The sequence below is a fragment of the Prionailurus bengalensis genome, chromosome B3 (assembly GCF_016509475.1).
Source record: "Prionailurus bengalensis isolate Pbe53 chromosome B3, Fcat_Pben_1.1_paternal_pri, whole genome shotgun sequence".
Classification (NCBI taxonomy): Eukaryota; Metazoa; Chordata; class Mammalia; order Carnivora; family Felidae; genus Prionailurus; species Prionailurus bengalensis.
The window spans coordinates 61,195,488-61,216,003 of record NC_057355.1 but is presented as its reverse complement, the minus strand read 5'-3'; the positions used below and the strand labels follow the sequence as shown (position 1 = coordinate 61,216,003).

General features: G+C 40.7%; 1 protein-coding gene across 4 annotated transcripts in view; it reads left to right on the top strand.

Annotated features, from left to right (window-relative positions):
- The window catches only part of GANC (glucosidase alpha, neutral C), a 75,472-nt gene extending 62,863 nt beyond the window's left edge, over positions 1-12,609 (top strand). For all 4 annotated transcript variants that reach the window (XM_043554161.1, XM_043554160.1, XM_043554158.1 and 1 more), the window contains exons 20-24: positions 2,796-2,870; positions 5,287-5,400; positions 6,603-6,715; positions 10,111-10,214; positions 10,804-12,609. In XM_043554161.1, coding sequence (XP_043410096.1) covers positions 2,796-2,870; positions 5,287-5,400; positions 6,603-6,715; positions 10,111-10,214; positions 10,804-10,913 — 516 coding nt within the window. In that variant the 3' untranslated portion in view covers positions 10,914-12,609. The remainder of the gene's footprint in view (positions 1-2,795; positions 2,871-5,286; positions 5,401-6,602; positions 6,716-10,110; positions 10,215-10,803) is intronic.
- The last annotated feature ends 7,907 nt before the right edge of the window (positions 12,610-20,516 follow it).

Here is a 20,516-nt window from a genome sequence, read left to right as displayed (position 1 = left end):
TGAGGCCGCTGTAACAAATTACCACAAATCTGGTGGCTTAACATAGCAAAACTTTATTCTCTCCCAGTTCTGAAGGCTTGAAGCCCCACATCAAAGTGTCAGCAAGGTTGGTTCCTCCTGGAGGTCCTGAAGGAGAATCTATTCCATGACTCTCTCCTCGTTTCTGGTGGCTGCCTGCAGTTCTTGTCGTTCCTAGCTTTGTAGCCACAGCACATCACCTAATATATGCCACCATTGTCACGGCACCTTCTCCTCTGTGCGACTGTGTCTCCTCTTCTGTCTCTCATATGAGGACCCTTGAGATGACATTTAGGACCCACCTGGATAATCCCAGATGATCTCCTACTCCCAAAATCAAATTTGTTACCACAGGAAGGAATATTCACTCCTAGGGATTAGGAAGTACATACACCTTTTTGAGGGGCCACCATTCAGCCCACTATGTTTGTCATTATTGATATGGCAATACCCTGGCTCTTCTCCAGAATGTTCATGAATTATGTGCTTTCCTCTTGATTTCTCCAGTAATTTGCAGTTCTGAAGATGAGGGCTCTTTACAAAGGTTCCCCCTGAGTAAACAACAACAGCTAAATAAATTGTTCTGCCAAGCACTTCTGCCGAGAGTTTTGCAATTCGATTTTAATAAAGCAACAGCCTCGGGGCCCCTGGGTGGCTCAGTCGGTTGAGCATCCGACTTCGGCTCAGGTCATGATCTCATGGTCCGTGAGTTCGAGCCCCGCGTCGGGCTCTGTGCTGACAGATCAGAACCTGGAGCCTGTTGCAGATTCTGTGTCTCCCTCTCTCTCTGACCCTCCCCTGTTCATGCTCTGTCTCTCTCTGTCTCAAAAATAAACGTTAAAAAAAATAATAAAAAAAAATAAAGCAACAGCCTCCTGTTAAGAGGAACTAGTTCCCTCATGACTTAGCCACAAATTAATTTTTTTATTAATTTAACTAATAAAACATGTCCTTAATGATCTATCATTGCAAGCACATCGTTGTGACTGTGTAACATATTCCTTCAACGTCATTTGCCAGAGTGTTCTATGATTGTTTCTCTCATTACATCTTCACAGACCCTGGATAGGAGAGCCAAGCCCTTGACCTCATCGGTCAGCTAGTATAACATCGCACTGTGCAAGGGGGCTACCTAACGTCCCTTGTTGTCACTTTTCTTCATATTTCTAGATGGCCCATTCCCTCTACTTAAAGTCTTTGCTCAAATAGCTTTTTCTCAGTGAGGCCTTCTCTGACCACCTAGTTAAGATTACAGATCACTCCCACTGCCCCTGGTACTGTCCAGCCTGTCTTCATCCTTCATTTTTCCCACAGAACCTGCCACCTTTAATATACTAGATATTTACTTACATGTTTTGTTTATTATCTTTCTCTCCCATTAGAATGTTAGCTTCTTAAGGGCGGTGATTTTCATCTGTTATGTTCACTCTATATCCTCAGCATCTAGATGGGTATCTGATGGGTAGAAGGCCTTTAGTAAGTACTTAGTGAGGAGCTTGGTGACTGAGCACTAGGTCTGATCTACATGGTACTTTATACCAGTTTACCCTTCCTAGGCTGGGGATGTTTGTATATATTACCAGAGCACATACTCTATACCCCTTATTCTAATTAGTTCCGGAAATGACAGACAGGTAATTCCAAAATCTTATTTAAGCCAGTTTTTTGGGGTTTTTTTTGTTTTGTTTTGTTTTGTTTTGTTTTACCTTTCGCTCCCACTACTCTTTATCTAAAGGTACTGGAATTTGCCAAAGAAAGACATTATAAGAAAAGAAAGCTAAGACAATATCCCTCATAAACACAGATGCAGAAATCCTTGACAAAACATTAGCAAATTGAATCCAGCCAAGGATAATACATAGAGACAAGGTGGGTTTGATCCAGTTGAATTAAGAGTTCCCTGTAGCTGAGGATGGTCAAGTCACAGCCCTCTCACATTCACAGCAGGACAGTGACAGAGTCAACAGTGCAGCTATATAAAGGATGTGGTAATCCCAGGAGGTGAACTTGCGAAACAGACTCCTTGGCTGCCAGAAATTATACGGCTAGAAGAGAGAAAAAGAGGTTTTTGTTTCCACGCTGCTGCTGCTGGGATCTTAAGGATTTTATTCCATCAAATTACTTTGTAGGACCTTCTTGTTAACTTCAGCAACTAAACCCCCTTGATGAGGATCCCGGATAAGAATTTGAACCTTATCAGTGAATCGTACTCTGCTTTAAAAAAAAAAAATGATATCATAGTAGCAATCCAAGTTTCCACTTGCCTTTCTCCAAAACCTGTTTCCTTCTCTGACACTTTCCTTTTCTCCCACTCATTCATAATTTATTTGCTTGCACTGTGCTTTTCTTCGTTATTGCTTTTCCTTTATTCCATCGTCTTTTTTACTGCTACACACAGTAAGTTTATAAGACAACCAAATTATAAAATCCATGACAGCAGGAGCTCTGTCTTTCTGTTCACTCACATATGCCTAGCAGTGCTGGGCATGTGGCAGATTGTTCGATAAATAACTTTTGGATGGACAGATGGACAAATAAGTGGCCTTTCAGTCAACTTAATCTATCACGGTACTAGGTTAGTCTTTTGGGACCTTCTTAAAAGCATATGTTCTTCCTAACTTCTACTCCAGATTTTTTAAAAATTGTGCCTATTTTTTTTTTTTTTTTTTAGCTTTCTGGGTATTTGAAATCCAGATAAATGGATGTTTTACTGAATAATGAAATTGTGAGCAGAGTTGCTCATATACTCTCTCTCATTAGGATCTGTTCCTTTTCAGGTCTGGTATGACTCTAAAACGGGTACTTATTGGGAAGGAGCATGTACTGTGAAGATCCCAGTAACTTTGGACTCTGTAAGTTGTTTTCAGGCTGTAATTTTTACCTACTGTGCTCTATCAGTCTGCTTGGACTGCCGTGATAAAACACCATAGACTGGGTGGCTTAACCAACAGAAGTTGGTTTTCTCACAGTTTGGGAGGCCAGATGTTCCAGATTAACGGGCCAACCAATTCATTTCCTGCTGAGGACTCTCTTCCTGGCATGTACACAGCCTCCTTCTTTCTGTGTCCTCACATGACAGAGGGAGAGCGTGCACTCTTTGGTGCCTCTTCTTATAGACACTAGTCCTATCAGATCAGGGCCTCACTTTTTGGCCTCATTTAACCTTAATTACCTCTTTAAAGGTCCTGTTCCCAAATACAGTCACATTGGTGGTTGGGGCTTCAACATATGAATCTTGTCGGGACACAGACATTCAGTCCATAACATGTGCCTGCATAGCGAGAACCAAGGACATAGTGTTCTGCATAACAACACTTATAGAGAGAGTCAAAAAGCAGATTAATGGTTGCATAAGGATGGGGCAGAGAGAGGGCTTGGGAGCAATGGGGAATGACTGCTAATGGGTACAGAGTTTCTTTTTAGGGTGATGAAAATGTTTCAAACTTGATTGTGGTGATGGGTACATGACTCTCAATATGCTAAAAAACATTGAATTGTACATTTTAAGTGGTTGAATCATATGGCATGTAAATTATACCAACAAAGCTGTTAAAATGTGAGAAAAAAAGAATAAACATATAGCCTGGTCTCACGGTATGAAACATCAAGGACGAACCATTCTTCCCCATATATTTACATTTGTATGTGTAAGAAAAATAGTAACACTGAAAATGGAGTAAAAATCCCGGTCACCACACACGCCATATGGAATGTCTTTCTACCAGACCAAGTCACAAAACATGAGTTTTCAGTTGTAACCCTGGACCTCTAGGTGCAAGGAAGGCTGTCAGTTTCGATGTTGGAATCGCAGGGGCCCATCCCACCTGAACTTGTGAAGGGGAGTTTGCTCTTGCAGCTAAATCACAACCACTACTGCAGGCCCTAAGTAGTGTTAAGAGTAAGAAACATTTATTGAGGTTGTTTTTTGAGAGCTGTCATCAGCAGTATGGGCTCCATAATAAAATGATTTCAAATTTCAACTTTCAGATCTAGAAGAGACTTTAACATTCATCGACTTGAGTCTCTCATGCTTACAGAGGAAGAACCTGAGTTCAGAGAAGTTAAATTACTTGTCCAGGCTTATGGCTAGATTTTGGCAGAACGGAGATAAGAACCCAGGCCAGCCGCACTCCCACTTCAGAGCCCATTCTGTACTAACCTACTACCTCGGTCTTTGAGAAAAGAAAAGACGAAGCGATGGGCTGATGAGGGTGGGGAGATAAATGCACTTTACTCCTTGCTGCCAACTGTGAGTCAGGCAGAGGGTGGACATCTTATCTACTCCACCCTCACACCCAACTTCATCTGTATTCGTGTACTTTTCTCCCTCTGGTACTTTACTCAGTGAAGTACAAGCCCCCATGTGATCTAGGGAGCTTCCTCACAGAGGACTGTATGGGGAGGCAGGAGAACTTCTGGGCTTTCTGTGCTGGGAATGCCACTCCAGAAGAACCATAGGTATGGGCCATGTCTATAACACTGTTGTTAGAGTCACTTAAAGTGCTTTCGGGGTTTCTATAACAGAAGTTTCACAAATTTACTCTCAGGATTGAGTCAGGCATCCTGGTGACTCAGGAAAGCAGGGAGCAGGAAGGGTATGGACTGTAGTAAGGACAAAGTCATCTCCCTGAAACCAAGAAACTGTAATTTTTTATAGGCACACGTACATACATGTGGGCCTACTTACACAGGCAGAAAAACTCACTCCTTAGCAGGGCCCTGGTGAAACATGTGTATTATGTTGACAAGCAAATTAAAAATACAAAACAGGAACTACTGATAGGATAGGCAGAAGAGGTAACAAATTGATGAAGGGTGAGAAGTTTCCCTAAGAATTAAAAAATGGACCTTTTTTTTTTAGTGTTTGAACTCTTCCTTTTAATGCCAGGGCTTCCATATTTTCCATCTCTGTGCTCACAAACTTACTTTGCTTTTGAGTCTATACTTGTAAAGAATGTGAATCTTAGAGCACCTGGGTGGCTCAGTCGGTTAAGTGCCTGACTTCAGCTCAGGCCACGATCTCACAATTCGTGGGTTTGAGCCCCATTATCGGGCTCTGGAGCCTGGAGCCTGCTTCGGATTCTGTGTCTCTGCTCTCTACCCCTCCCCCACTCGTGCTTTGTCTCACTCTGTCTCTCAAAAATAACTAAATGTTGTAAAAAAAAATTTTTAAAGAATGTGAGTCTTGTACCATGAAGTATTTTTAGATTCTACTTTGAGATTGCCTTTTACAAATGCTCCTTCCCCAAGAGTATTGTTCTGTTATAGATACCAGTGTTTCAACGAGGTGGAAGTATAGTGCCCATAAAGACAACTATAGGAAAATCCACAGGCTACATGACTGATTCCCCATATGGACTCCGGGTGGCTCTCAGCACTAAGGTATTTGGAAAATGTTACCTTCACACAACTCATTCGTTACTACTTTATCTCTTTACAGGAGCAGTAGCCTTCTGAGTATGTGGTAGTATTTAAAAATGATACACCCCAGTTAGTTATGGGATGGGTGTTTCTGATGTTTTGAAACATTTCAGATTCACTGTCCAGCTTGTCTGACTTTCATGGAATTGTACTTAAGAGAACTCTGAGAACTAGAAATGTTAGCAATTTCCTCTGGAGCATCATGACCTTGGTGCTCTGCAGCTTGGCCTTGATTACCACTGGACTAAATGCTCACTGGGCATAGCCTGCCACATGGATTAGCCCTAAAATTCAGTCTCCTCTAAGAGGGTACCTGTATCTATGCAACATTTCAGCAACACCGACCCCACACAATGACTTTTGTTCTCATCAGATGGCTCAAACAACTAAAATTTCCTGGGGTAAAGCTTAGAAGGATCCAGAATTTGTATGTCCTTTTCAGAAGATCTTTTGAGCCAAATGAAACCTATAGCAGATTCCTTTCTTATCCTTTTGCCCAAATACACTTCCAACACAAATTCTTACTCTTGCACAAATATTATAAAACAATTAAACTTTATTTTTCTTACATCTTTCTTTTCCATCTACTTCACTTAGACATGTCTTCTTGGACCAAACTATGAGTCTCAGACCACAGAATAAATACAAGAGACTCGAGATCCATAGCACATCAAACATTGTCAATAACAATAAACTGCCATATGGAGTGCTGTGACATTGCTTGACATGCCAAAGGGGTCCTCCTACTGAAATGAAGAAGGAACTTCCATTGTCTAAATGGAGGGTTTCTAAAGATAGTTGATCTCCTCCATTATATACTACATTTTTTTTAGCTTCATTTTATTGCGTGAACTTTTCTTGACCTGTCGTCTCATTTTAAGATACTATTTTCAAAGGAGCCACCTGTGCCACTGACCATATTTCGTAGTTTAAATTTTTTTCAGCAAGGTCTCTTTGTGCTCCTCTTATGTGACTTCCTTATTCATATTAATTCACCAATGGGCACTGAATGTATGTATTTGTATGACTACATATACAGCTTGAATAGTAAGCTTTTGTTTAATAAAATTTTTCACGGATATTTTAATCCCTCTAGTGGGTGACATTCTTTTCCTAGTAAGCTATTATGTAAGCAGATTCTCTCCCTATGATTCACTCTCCAGGGTTCTGCCGTGGGTGAACTCTATCTCGACGATGGCCATTCATTCCAGTACCTCCACCAGAAGCAATTCTTGCATAGGAAGTTTTCATTCTTGTCAGGTGTTTTGACCAACAGGTAATAGCAGCTAAAAAGCTGTGTGCTTTCTTAAATAAATTATGCTATCCTCAAAAGCGCAGCTGTTGTTTTAAGGTACCGTTTAAAGAAAGTAATGATGAAGGCCATTTGTGGAGTATTTTTCTTTTTTTTTTTTTTTAGCTTCACTAAGATATAATTGACAAATAAAAATGTAATGTATTTAAAGTGTACAACATGGTGATTTGCTGTATGTATATACTGTAAAAGGATTCCCACCATCAAGTTAATTAACTCACCCATCACCTCACCTATTTACCTTTTTTGGTTTGTTTGTTGTTTTGTTCTGTTTTAGTGAGAACACTTAAGTTCTACTCTCTTGGCAAATTTCAATTATAGGATACAGTATTGTCAACTGTGGTCACCATCTTATATGTTAGATCCTGAGACCTTATTCATCTTACAACTGAAAGTTTGTACCCTTTAACCAGCCTCTCTTTCCATTTGCAAATAGAAACAATTTTACTACTTCCTTTCCAATTTGGATGCCTTTTATTTCTTTTTCTTGCCTAACTGCTCTACCTCGGGTGTCCAGTACTATGTTGAACAAAAATGGTGAGGAGTCGGCATCCTTGTCTTCTTTCTGATCTTGTTTCAGCTTTTCTCCACTGAGTATGATGTTAGCTGTGCACTTGTCAAAACAGCTTTTATTATGTTGAGATACATTCATTCTGTACTCAATTTGTTGAGAATTTTTATCATGAAAAGCTGTTGAATTTTTTCCAATGCTTTTTCTATATCTACTGAAATAATCATATTATTTTTATCCTTCTTTTGTTAATGTACTGTATCACATTTATTGACTTGCCAATGTTGAAGCATCTCTGTATCCCAGGAATAAATCCCACTTCATCATGGTGTATGATCCTTTGTTGAGGAATTCTGCATCTGTGTTCATCAAGGATAATGGCCTGTCATTTTCTTTTCTTATAAGTATCCTTGCTAGCTTTGGTAGTGTTCCACTCTTTGGAAGAGTTTGAAAAGGACTGATAATTCTTCAAATGTTTGATGGAATTCAATAGCAAAGCCATCTGGTCCTGGACTTATCTTTGTTGGCAGTCTTTTATTACTGATTCACTATCCTTACTAGTAATTGACCTGTTCAGATTTTCTATTTCTTCATGATTCAGTATTGGTAGCTTGTATGTTTCTAAGAATTTATCCATTTCTTCTAGCTTATCCACTTTACTGGTGTGTAATTATTCCTAGTAGTTTCTTATGATCCTTAGTGTTTCTGAAGTATCAAATGTAACGTCTCCTCTTTCATTTCTTATTTTATTTATTTATTTATTTATTTATTTAAATTCTAGTATAGTTAACATATAGTGATATGTTAGTTTCTGATTATACTTACTTGAGTCCTCTTTTTGTTGGTGAGTCTAGCTAAAGATTTGTCTATTTTGTTTATGTTTATTTTTCTAATGTAAGTAATCTCTACATCCAAGGTGAAGCTCAAACTCACAACCCTAAAATCAAGAGTCACATGCTTTACTGACTGAGCCAGCCAGGTGCCCCAGCTTATTTATTTGTTTTTTAATTATCTCTTAGTTTCATTGACCTCATATTGTCTTCTTAGCCTCTGTTCCATTTATTTTCACTCTGACCTTTGTTATTTCCTTCCTCCTACCTTCTTTGGGCTTAGTTTGTTCTTCTTTTTATAGTTCCTTGAGGTGCAAAGTTAGATTGTTTATTTAAGGTCTTTTCTTTTTCTTAATGTAGGCGTTTATTACTATAAGCTCCCCTCTTAGAATTGCTTTTGCTGCATCTTGTAAGTTTTGATATGTTGTGTTTCCATTTCACTTTGTCTAAGATATTTTATTTCCCTTTTGATTTCTCTTTGATACATTGTTTAGGAGCATGTTATTTAATCTCCAAGTATTTGTGACTTTTCCAGTTTTCTTCTTGTGATTGATTTCTACTCTCCTACTATTAGGGTTAGAAAAGATGCTTGATATAATTTCAGTCTTTTTAAATTTGTTAAGACTTATTTTGTAGTCTAACATATGATCTATCCTGGAGAATGTTCCATGTGTGCTTGGGAAGAATATGTATTTTGCTGCTACTGAATGGAATGTTCTATATATATCTATTAAGTCTATTTGGTCTAACATGTAGTTTAAGTCCACGTTTTCCTTATTGGTTTTCTGTCTGGATGATCTATCCATAGTTGAAAGTGGGGCACTGAAGTCCCCTGCTATTACTGTATTGCTGTCTATTTCAACCTTCAGATCTACTAATACTCGCTTTACATATTTAGGTGTTCTGATATCGGGTGCATAAATATTTACAAATGTTATAACCTCTTAGTGAATTGACTCTTTTATCATTATGTAATGATCTTTGTTGTCTCTTATTACAGTTTTTGGCATAAAGTCTGTTTTGTTTGATATAAACATAGCTAGCTCTGCCTTTTTTTGATCTCCATTTGCATGGAATATCATTTTTCATCCCTTCACTTTCCTTCGTATGTTTCCTTATACAGCTGAAGTGGGTCTCTTATAGGCAGTATGTAGCTGGGTATTGACTTTTTAACCACTCAGCAGCTGTGTCTCTATTGATTGGAGAATTTAGTTCAAATACACTTGGAGTAATTATTGATAGGTGGTTTGAGGGCTCATGTCTCAGGTGGGAGGCCTTAAAACTGGGGTACTAGAAGTGTGGTCCAAACCCTTCACTCTTCAGGGAGAAGTTGGGATTTGGGAGTTCCCCTTCCACTTGTATGACTCTGTCCTGGGGATAGGGAGTGAGAGTGTGTCTCAGCCTTTCCTACCTGTTTCGATGTGGATGTTTTCGCAGTCACTCAATGTATGGGAGTCACTCAGGTAGTTTCTGTATCTCCAGAAGGGAATTGCTCCACCTGTAGCTTTACATTCAGTATCTCCTTGAAAGGAGGGAAATTCAGGGACCTCTTATGTTGCCATCTTCGTCTAGAATTTCCCTGGAGTATTTTTCAGTCACTGCATGAATCTTCCTTATTGTCTCCATCTTCCTTTTCCTCCCTCTCTAAAACATAAAAAAGAATTCAACTTAAGTTCTGATTAATCCCATGTATTGCCCCATCCAACAAGGGATTAAATATCTGAGTTCTTAAAATTTGATTGCAGTGTCGAAGTCACATTTGCGACTTCAGTGTCCTTAGGTGACAGCTCTCCAAATGGCTTGTCAAAGGGAGACTGGTTTGTCTACTGGTTAGGCAGTCCTCAGCGCATGGAATTATCTTTTTCCTTCTCTTCATCTTAGTAAACGTGACAACTGTATTGTTCTTGCCTCCATAGGGAAAGATGGGAGAGGAACCCACAAGGCTGGGATGTTGACCTAGTAACCAGTCCAAACCCCTATTCTCCTCCTTTTCCTAATGCCCTTTGCATCTATTCCAGTTGTGCTGACAAAAGAGGTCATCATCCCAGCAAGTGTGTGGTGGAGCGGGTCTTCGTCCTTGGCCTCAAGAAGCAGCCATCTTCTGTGACCACCCATTCATCTGGTGAGCAAACAGGTCATTTGTTTTTGTAAACATGGAAGTATCTCTTCACCCAGTGAAGAGATGATTAGTCCCAAAACTGATGTCGTGTGCTCAACTGAGTGGACCCTGTACTTTCTGAAATACACTGGTCAAATACCCAGGTGTCTAAAAGGAGCAAAGCCACCCTGCTTCTCCTCATCGACTGGTCTTTCCACGAACTATAAGATGTTAACATTTTTCTAAGGGAAATTATTTGGGGCTTGAAAAATACTGTAACTTCTCTGAATATTTTGTTTAACTGTAGCTGTCTGAAGCTGCAGAGAATCGTACCCATGTTTATGGAGTTTCTTGAAAGGATATATCCTTTCTTACCTGCTGAACTTCTTTGTTCCTTACAACTCCTTTTCCACCAATCTTGCACTCAAAATGATAGAGGGTTTAATCTTCAAAAAATTCGTGGAAGTCCATGGGTAAAAGTGCTATTCAGCTGGATTTTCCTACATGGGGCTTAAGGTTTTATGACCAAGTGAGAAATATTTTATATTTGAAAGAAAGATCTTTCTCTCCTAGATATTCATCAAACTTTTCCTGCTATTGTCTTGATATTTAGACGGTAAAGAAGAGCCTGTGGTTTTTACATATTGTACCACAATGTCCACCCTGAGCCTGGAGAAGCTGTCACTGAACATCGGCGCTGACTGGGAGGTCCACATCAAATAACTGTGACGTGCACCCAGTGACGGGCGCAGGAAGCAGCCTGTACCTTTCAGCCTTTCCCTTGGCCTTTTCTGACATTTGTGCTGCATGTTAATTGACTTCTCTGGCTAAAAATTAGCTTTCATTAGGCACCACTTTACTAACAAAAACAGATTTCAGGTTTTACATTTTTAGAGGTACGAGGAATACTTTTTGGGTCAAACACCACCTCATCTCCTAGATGCAGGTAGCCCTGAGACTTTTATAGAGTTCATTAATCTTCCATTGCTTCTTGGACTGTGGCCCTGTGGTCAGCACTGTGGCCCAATGAGTAGCTTCTCTTTGAGCATAGCTGGATGGTTTTGTGTGTGTGTGTGTGTGTGTGTTTAAGTAAACTCTACCCTCATTGTGGGGCTTAAACTCACAACCCAGAAATCAAGAGTTGCATGCTTTACGGATTGAGCCAGCCAGGCGCCCTGGATGAATTTGTTATATATGAGATGTGGGCCAAACCCACTGTTTGTGGCCCATTTGTGGAAGCTTGCCTCAGGCCATGCAGCAGGATCAGTCTGGCTACAGTGGCTGAGCTACTCAGGGCCTGTCTCCAAGGGGACAGCAGCCTCTCATACCCCTCAGTCATCTTTCACCCACTTAGATGTGGGCAAAACCACCCTTTTCTGCTTGCACTGCCTACGCTGAAGCAACAGGGAATTATTCTCCCCTAAAGATTGACTCTGAAGCACAAAGGATTCTTTTCCCTGTTGTGCTTGTTGGGCTTCAAAGTTCCCAATTAATCTTCTTAAAATCCTAATTTATCTTAATTGTTTTTATTAAATACGTTTACTGACCACAGAAGATTTGTAACATGAGTAAGCTATGTTTTATAATTAATAATAACATGAACACCCATGTCCCCACAACTGAACTTCAGAAATAGAACACAGGGCTGGGATGAGGGTAAGTCAGGCACAAAAACTCTTGCCTTGGGCACAAAATTAAGGGGGTACCAAAAAAATGCAATAATCAAAATAAATAATATTTTAGTGTAGTATTTTTCGAAATCAAAATTAATGCAAAAAATAATCCATGATGAACAAAATATCAAAATTTTAAATAAAGACAGGATCAGTACTACTAAGTTTTCTTTCTCCCTTGGTCCCCCGTATGGCTTGGCATGGGCTAAAAAGCATTAGGGAACACCAGTTCCTCCGGCTGCTTCCTGCTTTGGAGACACCAGTGCCTCTTCGCTGCCTGTTACTGCATCTGTAGGGCAGCCTCGTGTGCTCAGCACGTTTTCACGTTTCCTCCACTGAGCGACTTGCCAACTGCCACCTCTGTGCCTTCTGTGCCCTGGGCCCCATTATCCAACACTTTCCCCCTTCCCATGCAGCTCTTACCATCCATTGAGGCCCAACTCAAATGCCACTTTTCCATTAAGCCTATCTAAATCCTCTGTCACCCCCGCACCCCTGGACCCATGCGCGGTTACTTTGCTCATCTCTGAAATGCTGTTCCACTTACAATGTGCGCTCTCCCAGCATCCTCAGGGCAGTCCCTTAATGTTTCAGCTTTGTCTATCTTGTTCCCCTGCTAGAGTGCATGTTCCTCGAGAGCATATTTGTCTTCTGTCTGCCAGAGCACCATTATACTTGCCTTTCAGTAACCAATGGCTACAATTAGTTAACTGATGGATTTGATTGATTAAAAAGTGAGAATTTAATGTATTTGTTTCCAATTTACTTTTCTGACAGGACTCTTCCCTCCAGATGTAGTAAACATTGTGCATTTCCTTGTGGACACATTGCATTATATCAGTTGAGATTTCAGCTTTGCACCACACCACATAGACATTCACAGATTCTTTGCTATTTCTGTAAGTCTTGCAATTCAGGAGAAAGGAAGAAGTCTACATTAGCTGAAGCCGTATTTCCCAGCTTTGAACTTCCCTTAGCAGCCTACAGTAAGACTTAACCTGAAAACTGGGTGCTTTTACCTAATACATGATGATGGTTTTTAATGGCATGTGAAGCTGAATAATTAAGACCTATCTTTAGATTAACATGTATTGCATTTATTCTTCCATGTAAAATATTTTTTGGAGAAAGGAATGAAACTGCTCTATCTTGACGCAGAATGGTACTGAAAAGTTCTCCGAGAGTCAGAGTGGAGAGAAATACAGTCTGGGTGTTCATTGTTCTCTGCTTTTACGGCTTCTCACACTTCACCTGCCTCCTGTTTCTGCAGCTGTTACCAGAGCATTCTGTGGGCATGGGTTGGCCTGCAGGTGTTCAGTTACCTTGTTGGTTGTGGCTAATTCTTGGTATGTGTTCTCAGGAAACTGGATTTCAAGTAAGAATTAGAATTTTCAACAGTTGGGAATGCAAGCTGGTGCAGCCACTCTGGAAAAAAGTATGGAGGTTCCTCAAAAAACTAAAAATAGAACTACCCTATGACCCAGCAATTGCACTACTGGGCATTTATCCACGGGATACAGGTATGCTGTTTCGAAGGGACACATGCACCCCCATGTTATAGCAGCACTATCAACAATAGCCAAAGTATGGAAAGAGCCTGAATGTCCATCAATGGATGAATGGATAAAGAAGATGTGATTTATATATATATACAATGGAGTATTACTCGGTGATCAAAAAGAATGAAATCTGGCCAGTTGCAACTACGTGGATGGAACTGGAGGGTATTATGCTAAGTGAAATTAGAGAAAGACAAAAATCATATGACTTCACTCATATGAGGACTTTAAGAGACAAAACAGATGAACATAAGGGAAGGAAAACAAAAATAATATAAAAACGGGGAGGGGGACAAAACAGAAGAGACTTATAAATATGGAGAACAAATTGAGGGTTACTGGAGGGGTTGTGGGGGGGGGAGAATGGGCTAAATGGGTAAAGGGCATTAAGGAATCTACTCCTGAAATCATTGTTGCACTATATGCTAACTAATTTGGATGTAAATTTAAAAAAATAATAAATAAAACAAGTTTAAAAAAAAGCCCCCCCCACAAAAGAATATTCAACAGAGATTGAAACAAAGCTCTCAAATGCATAATGTGCCAGGAATGAGTTGACAAATCCATTTAAAATCAGAAAGTGCCCAACAGAAAAACAGGCAAAGGTAATTCATAAAAGAAAGGAAAACAGACAAAATGAGCATGAAGAGTGCTCAGCCTCAGTCATAATCAAAGAAATGACTTTTTCCCCCAACTGGCCAAGATTTAAAAAAGTGATAATGTCCAGCACTGATATTAGTGTAGCGAATAGGCCTGCTCATGCATCATTAGTGGAATTATAAATAAGGATAATCTACCAGGATGAGTATTTGGCAATAATATCAAAACCTTACATTTGCATACTCTAACCCATCGATTCCACTTTAGATAAACCAGATGAATTGCTCAGAGCTCCTAACTGCAATGTGGTTTACACTGTGGACAACTAGGAATGAGCTAAGTGTTCTTTAACAGGGGACTTGTTAAATATAGCCCTTTCATACTGCAGAATACTGTACAATTATTAAATAACAGCCTTAATGTATATCAACATAGAAGTATGTTTTTGTTAAATGTTTACTGAGTGATTTCATTTACGTAAACATTATCATAAACTGAAACTGAGGGACATCCTATCCTCTTCAAAATGTGAAGGCCATGAAAAACAACAGGTCTGAGGAAGTGTTTCAGATTGAAGGAGGTACAAAAGAGACGTGACAACAGATATGTGATCCTGGGCTGGAATCTGGGCCTATAAAGGACATTATTGGGACAGTTGGCAAAATTTAGATGGGATCTTTTGATTACATGGTAATTTTCCTAATTTTGAGGGTTATCCTGTGATTACATAGAAGAATTTCCTTGCTTTTAGGAAATGTATACTGAAGTATTAAAGGGTAATGGGTCATCCCATCTCTAAGTTACTCTCAAATGGCTCAGAAAAAAATTTTATTTATGTCTGAGAAAGAGAGAAAGAGAGAAAGGCAAAATGTATTTAAATGCTATGATTGAAGAATCTGGATGAAGGGTATATAGGAACTCCTTACGCTATATTTTCCACTTCACTATAAGTTTTAAACTGTTTCAAAACAAAAAGTTGGGCCATATCTCTATAGGATCTAACAGCTTTTAAATGTTTGATTTCTGTTACTGTAAAAGCTTATAAGCTGTGGCATATAAAATAGGGTGAAGCAAATGGACTTAAAAAAGAAGATACCTTGATTCTGATGCTGCAGACCACTTCAGAATGTTCCTCAGATCAGCTGTTCTCCACCTGAGAAGTGCTGGGCCAAGCCACGTCCTCTACTTCAGGGACACAAACAGCATCCTCTTGTTAGCTAGGATACCAAGGGGAGTTACTCAGATCTAAGGGCTGAAAGCCTTCAGCAGAAGGAAGGAGGGGGAAGGAACAAAAGCAGGGAAGGAATGTGTTTTGTTTTGCAGAACCAGCAGCCAGCCAAGGGGACTCCCCACTAGGTCTTTCACCTGATAGCCTCTTGTGCGAGCCAGTGTAGGCCAGTTTGGACTGTGGACCTGAGCAGAAGCCTCCCTGAGTGGTCCTAAAGTTAACTTTGGCTCATTATAATACCAGATCTCCTCCTATGGGCTGAGTGTTCTGCTGTTTTTCAAACATACAGCGTGTGCACTAGCATGTTGACATGTGAGTTATACGCAGTTGAACCAAAATGCCTAAGAATAGAATATAAGGCTCTTAATATATGTGCAAGCTCCCTGCCCCTGCCCCCTAATACATTGAATGAAAGCTTCCTGTACTAACCCCACAGGAAGACAGTACTTTCAGAGCTATCTGTCTTCTTACTTGTCACAAGTAATACAAAGTTCTTTGTTTTCAGCACTTCCTTGGGTTGTGTTCAACTTAATGCACATCAAGCGGCAACGCCCATGAGTTCAGTTACACTCTGAGCAGCAGGCCAGCAGCCCCTGACCCTACACACCCACACTGTGGCAGCACTATATGTTGCTTCACCACAGAGGTCTTAATTGACTACGGGAGCTGACCAAAGAACCTTTGGAAGGGTTCACATGAAGAAATAGAATACATGTTTAGGGGGGCATTTATTTCGGGCAGATGACTAGCATCGTGACCAGAGAAAGCCCTTCATGCATTTGGAAGGCCATTTTGGTCACCGTCCTATTCTTCCCAGATCTGAGTTATCCAGCAGATCCTGGAAGTGGTGGATCTGAAGAAGTGATCCCAAGAAGTATGTTCTAGTTTGGTACCAAGACATTCTCTGAGAATGCCCAAGGAGGTTGGTTGCACTTAGGATTGACCTATAGGACTAATTATGCTCCAGGCACAGCTCACTTCAGAACCAGGTGAACTTCCATGTGTCAGCATCACCAGGACCAATCCCAGATCAGGCCATCCTCCTAACTGCTCCCTAGAGGAGAAAGGGTAGATTGTTGCCAAGAGTTTGTCTTAAAGTTGCGCTGAGCCCTATATCCTGGTTAACTAAAACCCGTGAATCAGATTGACATAGCCTTAGAGGAGACTGCAACTCTGGAATTTTGGGCTGAGTGCAGAGTTCTTTCACTTTCTCACATCTCTTTCAGTAGCAGACTGTCATAATGATAGGCAGCAGAAACAAACACATAAATATCTGGAGCTTAATGAATTTTTGCCCATAATTGACCATCTTACCTAAGAGCCTTCTGGATAATGGAATTCCTATGACCATATCAAGCTTTCCACTCTGCTTTTAAGATTTTCACCTACCAACCCCTCTGAACGCCTTGCGTAAATTCCAGGGGCAGCACCCTAGACTAAAATAACTTCTTAGCCCAGGGCCTAGAAAGCCACCTGCAGCTCCACTGGAAACAGATTACTATATTAACCATAGACAATAGAGGCCATATAACTAGCATTCTAGGTGAAATTGGCATCTGATATCAGATCTGCCTGTCTTATGACCAACCTTGCAAAAGACTGCAGTGCCACAGAAAGGCCAGCCAGAATTCTACAGCTGCTTCTTGACAGTTGTTTCCAGCAGGGCTGTGGTATTAGATTCCTCTCCAATCAGAGCTAAGGGAAGGGGAGCCCTCACTATTTATATGCAAGGATCCAGTGTTCTTATGCCTACTTCACATATTAGAATCCTAGTTATGTGTTTAGTCCCTCCCTGGAAATCAGAAAACCTGGGGTCTAGTTTGGTTCTGCAGTGAACTGAGTGATCTTGGCCATGCCGTTTAATCTCTCCAGGACTTGGTTTCCTCATCTCTTAAAGAAAAGAGATCATTTCTAAAATTCTGTGACTTTTCCATGATGTCACTGTAAAATTACGGCAGCTATCTTGCATTTCCTCAGTTGTAAAGTAACATTAATCAAACCTGCAAGGTTGTCATACAGATTTAAAATATTCTATGTGTGTGGAAAGGAAAAAATAGTAACTTTACTTTGGAGAAACGTGGTAGATACCACCTTAGCCAGGTGATCAAGATTGACATCACCTGTGATAAAACACCTCTAGATCCTGTTCCCCCAAATGAGAAAGGCACATGACTTCTATGATACTCTTCCCCCAAATCCATAACCTCAGTCTAATAATATGAAAATCATCAAACTCCAGTTGAGGGACATTCTACAATGTAACTTCCAAGTACTCTTCAAAAGTACCAAGTCATGAGAGGCAAAGACTGTGGAACCGTCAGAGACTGGAAGACACTGAGGAGACATTACAATGCAGTACAGGATCTTGGATCAGATCCTGTAACAGAAGAGGGAAAAAAACCACTAGTGGAAACACTATCAAATCAAAATATATCTTGTAGTTTAGTTAATACTATTTTACCAACATTAATTTCTTAGTTTTGATCATCTACCATGGTTACATAAGGTGTAAACACTAGGGGATGCCGAGCGAAAAGTATACAGAAACTCTGTGCTATCCTGCAACTCTTTTGTAAATCTAAAATTACTTTAAAATTAAAAGTTTTAAAAACTATATGAAGTGGCTAGCTCACAGTGGACGCTCAATGAATGATGGGTGTTATAAGCAAATGCATTTCCTCCAATAGAGTTGAATCAAGAAATATTTATTGGGGCACCTGGGTGGCTCAGTCGGTTGAGGGTCCGACTTCGGGTCAGGTCATGATCTCACAGTTCATGAGTTCGATCCCCGCATCGGACTCTGTGCTGACAGCTCGGAGCCTGGAGCTTGCTTTGGATTCTGTGTCTCCCTCTCTCTCTGCCCCTAACCCACTCGCATTCTGTCTCTGTGTCTTTCAAAAATAAACATTAAAAAAAAAAAGAAATATTTATTGATGGAAAAGACAGTGATACAAAGCCATTGATTGGCCTTGTTGGTGCAAAAGAAACCATTCCAACCTCAGATAGCGTGTGACATTGCCTGAAATATGTTGTAAAAGCTAGTTCTTTATCCTTGACGAGACTTCTGGGAATCGAAATGCACAGCTGTTCATTATCTGCCCTTTGTTCTTGGGCTCAGATTGGATTTCTCCCTGATGGCATGAGGCAGCTGAATAAACCTTGTGTTTGGACCCACTAATCTGAGGGGGTTTCATCCACAACGATTGATAGAACAAAGTGAATAGCACCTTGCACTCTGTGTTTGATATTCCCATCCTGCTCTGACAATAGGCTCATCTTATCACATACTCAACTTAGTTACTAAGTTACTTAGTTAGACTGCCAAGGAAAGAAAAGTTGGCAGGTGTGTGGCCCAGAGACAGCTCCAACCACAGGGGCAAATTGACCAAGAAATTTTTATTGCATTAGCAAAGCAAGAGAAGGGTAAGAAATTTCTCCTCACATAGGGAAATTTCATTCAACAGATATACAACACATATTTATTAAGAGCTTTCTATGTGCTTAGCCCTAAGAGTGGGATGGGGGCCCAGAGTTTACGATCTTGAGGGCAAGTGGAAAGCTCAATAAGCAGAAACAATAAAATGTGGGTGGGTGCTGTGAATTTAAGAGTGTAGAGTAGGGCTGGGACTCAAGTTTTTGATGGTGGAGAAAGGAAACTCCCCCACTTTGCTTTTCATGCCACTGGGGAGTTTGAGAGTGGAGGTCAATCTTTTTAGAGGACTTTTTAGTGCCGGCAGATAGGCATGCCTCTGATTGGAGATGCTGTGACCACGTGATGCTGGGAAGACTGCACCTATCCCAGGGATGGACACATGGAAGATATTCAGTAAATAAATCTCGTGGACTGAACGCCGACTGACTGTAATTCAACCCGATCTATTAAATTGGGGTCACCTCTAAAAACAACATTTATTGAGTGCTTAAGACAATCTTGTCACTATCTTAAATGTTTTACATAAATTAAAATTGTTTAATTTTTATGATAACTCAGTAACAGAATGACTATCCACATACCCACTCTATAGGTGAGAGAACTGAGACACAGGAAGAAAGGAAGAGGTAACTCACCTAAAGTTACACAGGCACAGCCAGCAAACAGCAAGCCCGGGCTTTGAAGCTCGGCCGTCAGCCTTCAGGCTGCCCTCCCATTTTCTGCCTCTCCAAAAGCAGTAGTAAAGGTCCTTGGGCATTTTCTTAGGGGACAGGAGGATAGGCTGATGGTCCCTATAAGCAGTAGCTCCAGACACAGGGCTCCTCAAAGCTGCAACCCCAGGGACGGTGAGCCTGGCAGTATTCCCTATTTCAGCTATCACTTCCCACCTTGTCTCACAGCCTCTAGCCTTGGGCTGATGAGACTGGTCATGTGGAAACAGGCATGGCTACAGTCTAGCACAAGCCTCCACTGAGCCACACGTGGAATGTAGCCGTCTCCTTACGGCCTGGATAGAAGCTACCACGGATGGGTATAAAGCAAGATGGAGGCCAAGTAGGCAATTCCCTTCCCCAGGGCCACTTGTGCTCTTATCCAAGAGCCCTGATACCAACTCTTTCTGGAATGACATCCCCCAAGAGCTGACAGGCAACCTGATTCAGTGTCTAGTTCCACCTGCTGACTCAGATGCCTAATGTGTGCCTGCATAGTCCATACTCAGGTGTACTTTTTGTAGCAAATTTGGTCCAGTATTTATTTTGGGGTGTGGGGAGAGATGAGAGGTGTCTAGGTCAAGTGGGCAAGAAAGACAGGGATTTTTCTCAACTGGGGACTCTGCTGAGTGGCATTTTCCACCCAGACAGTTCCAATGAACGCTGACACCATAACATTCTAGAAGAGATGCCAAACCCAACTGAATAATGTTGACATCCTAGAGTTTTAGAAACTAAAAATTATGTGCTCAAAACTATCTAAAACATTCTCCTAGAATTCAGTGTCTCACATTCAGCCTGGCTACCTTTTCTTTGATATTGTTCTCCATTCATTCAGTGGCCTATAGTTTGATGACCTATATAGGAGCCGATTCAATAACACATCAGCAGTACTTTGCTAATTTTCAGTGTTCAACTTCCTCAGGTATTCCCCTTTCATTTCCTGACAACACCAGCACTTGATGACAACCCAGAAATGTTCCTATTCAGGTCCTTCTCTGTCCACCACGTAGTCTGCCTGCACATAGCTTCTTTTGCTCTCATACTCATAATCTTTCTTCATGCCTATTTTTAGTTTTCTTGGCTCAAGCTTCTCCAAGCCACTGAAACACAGCCCTCACTC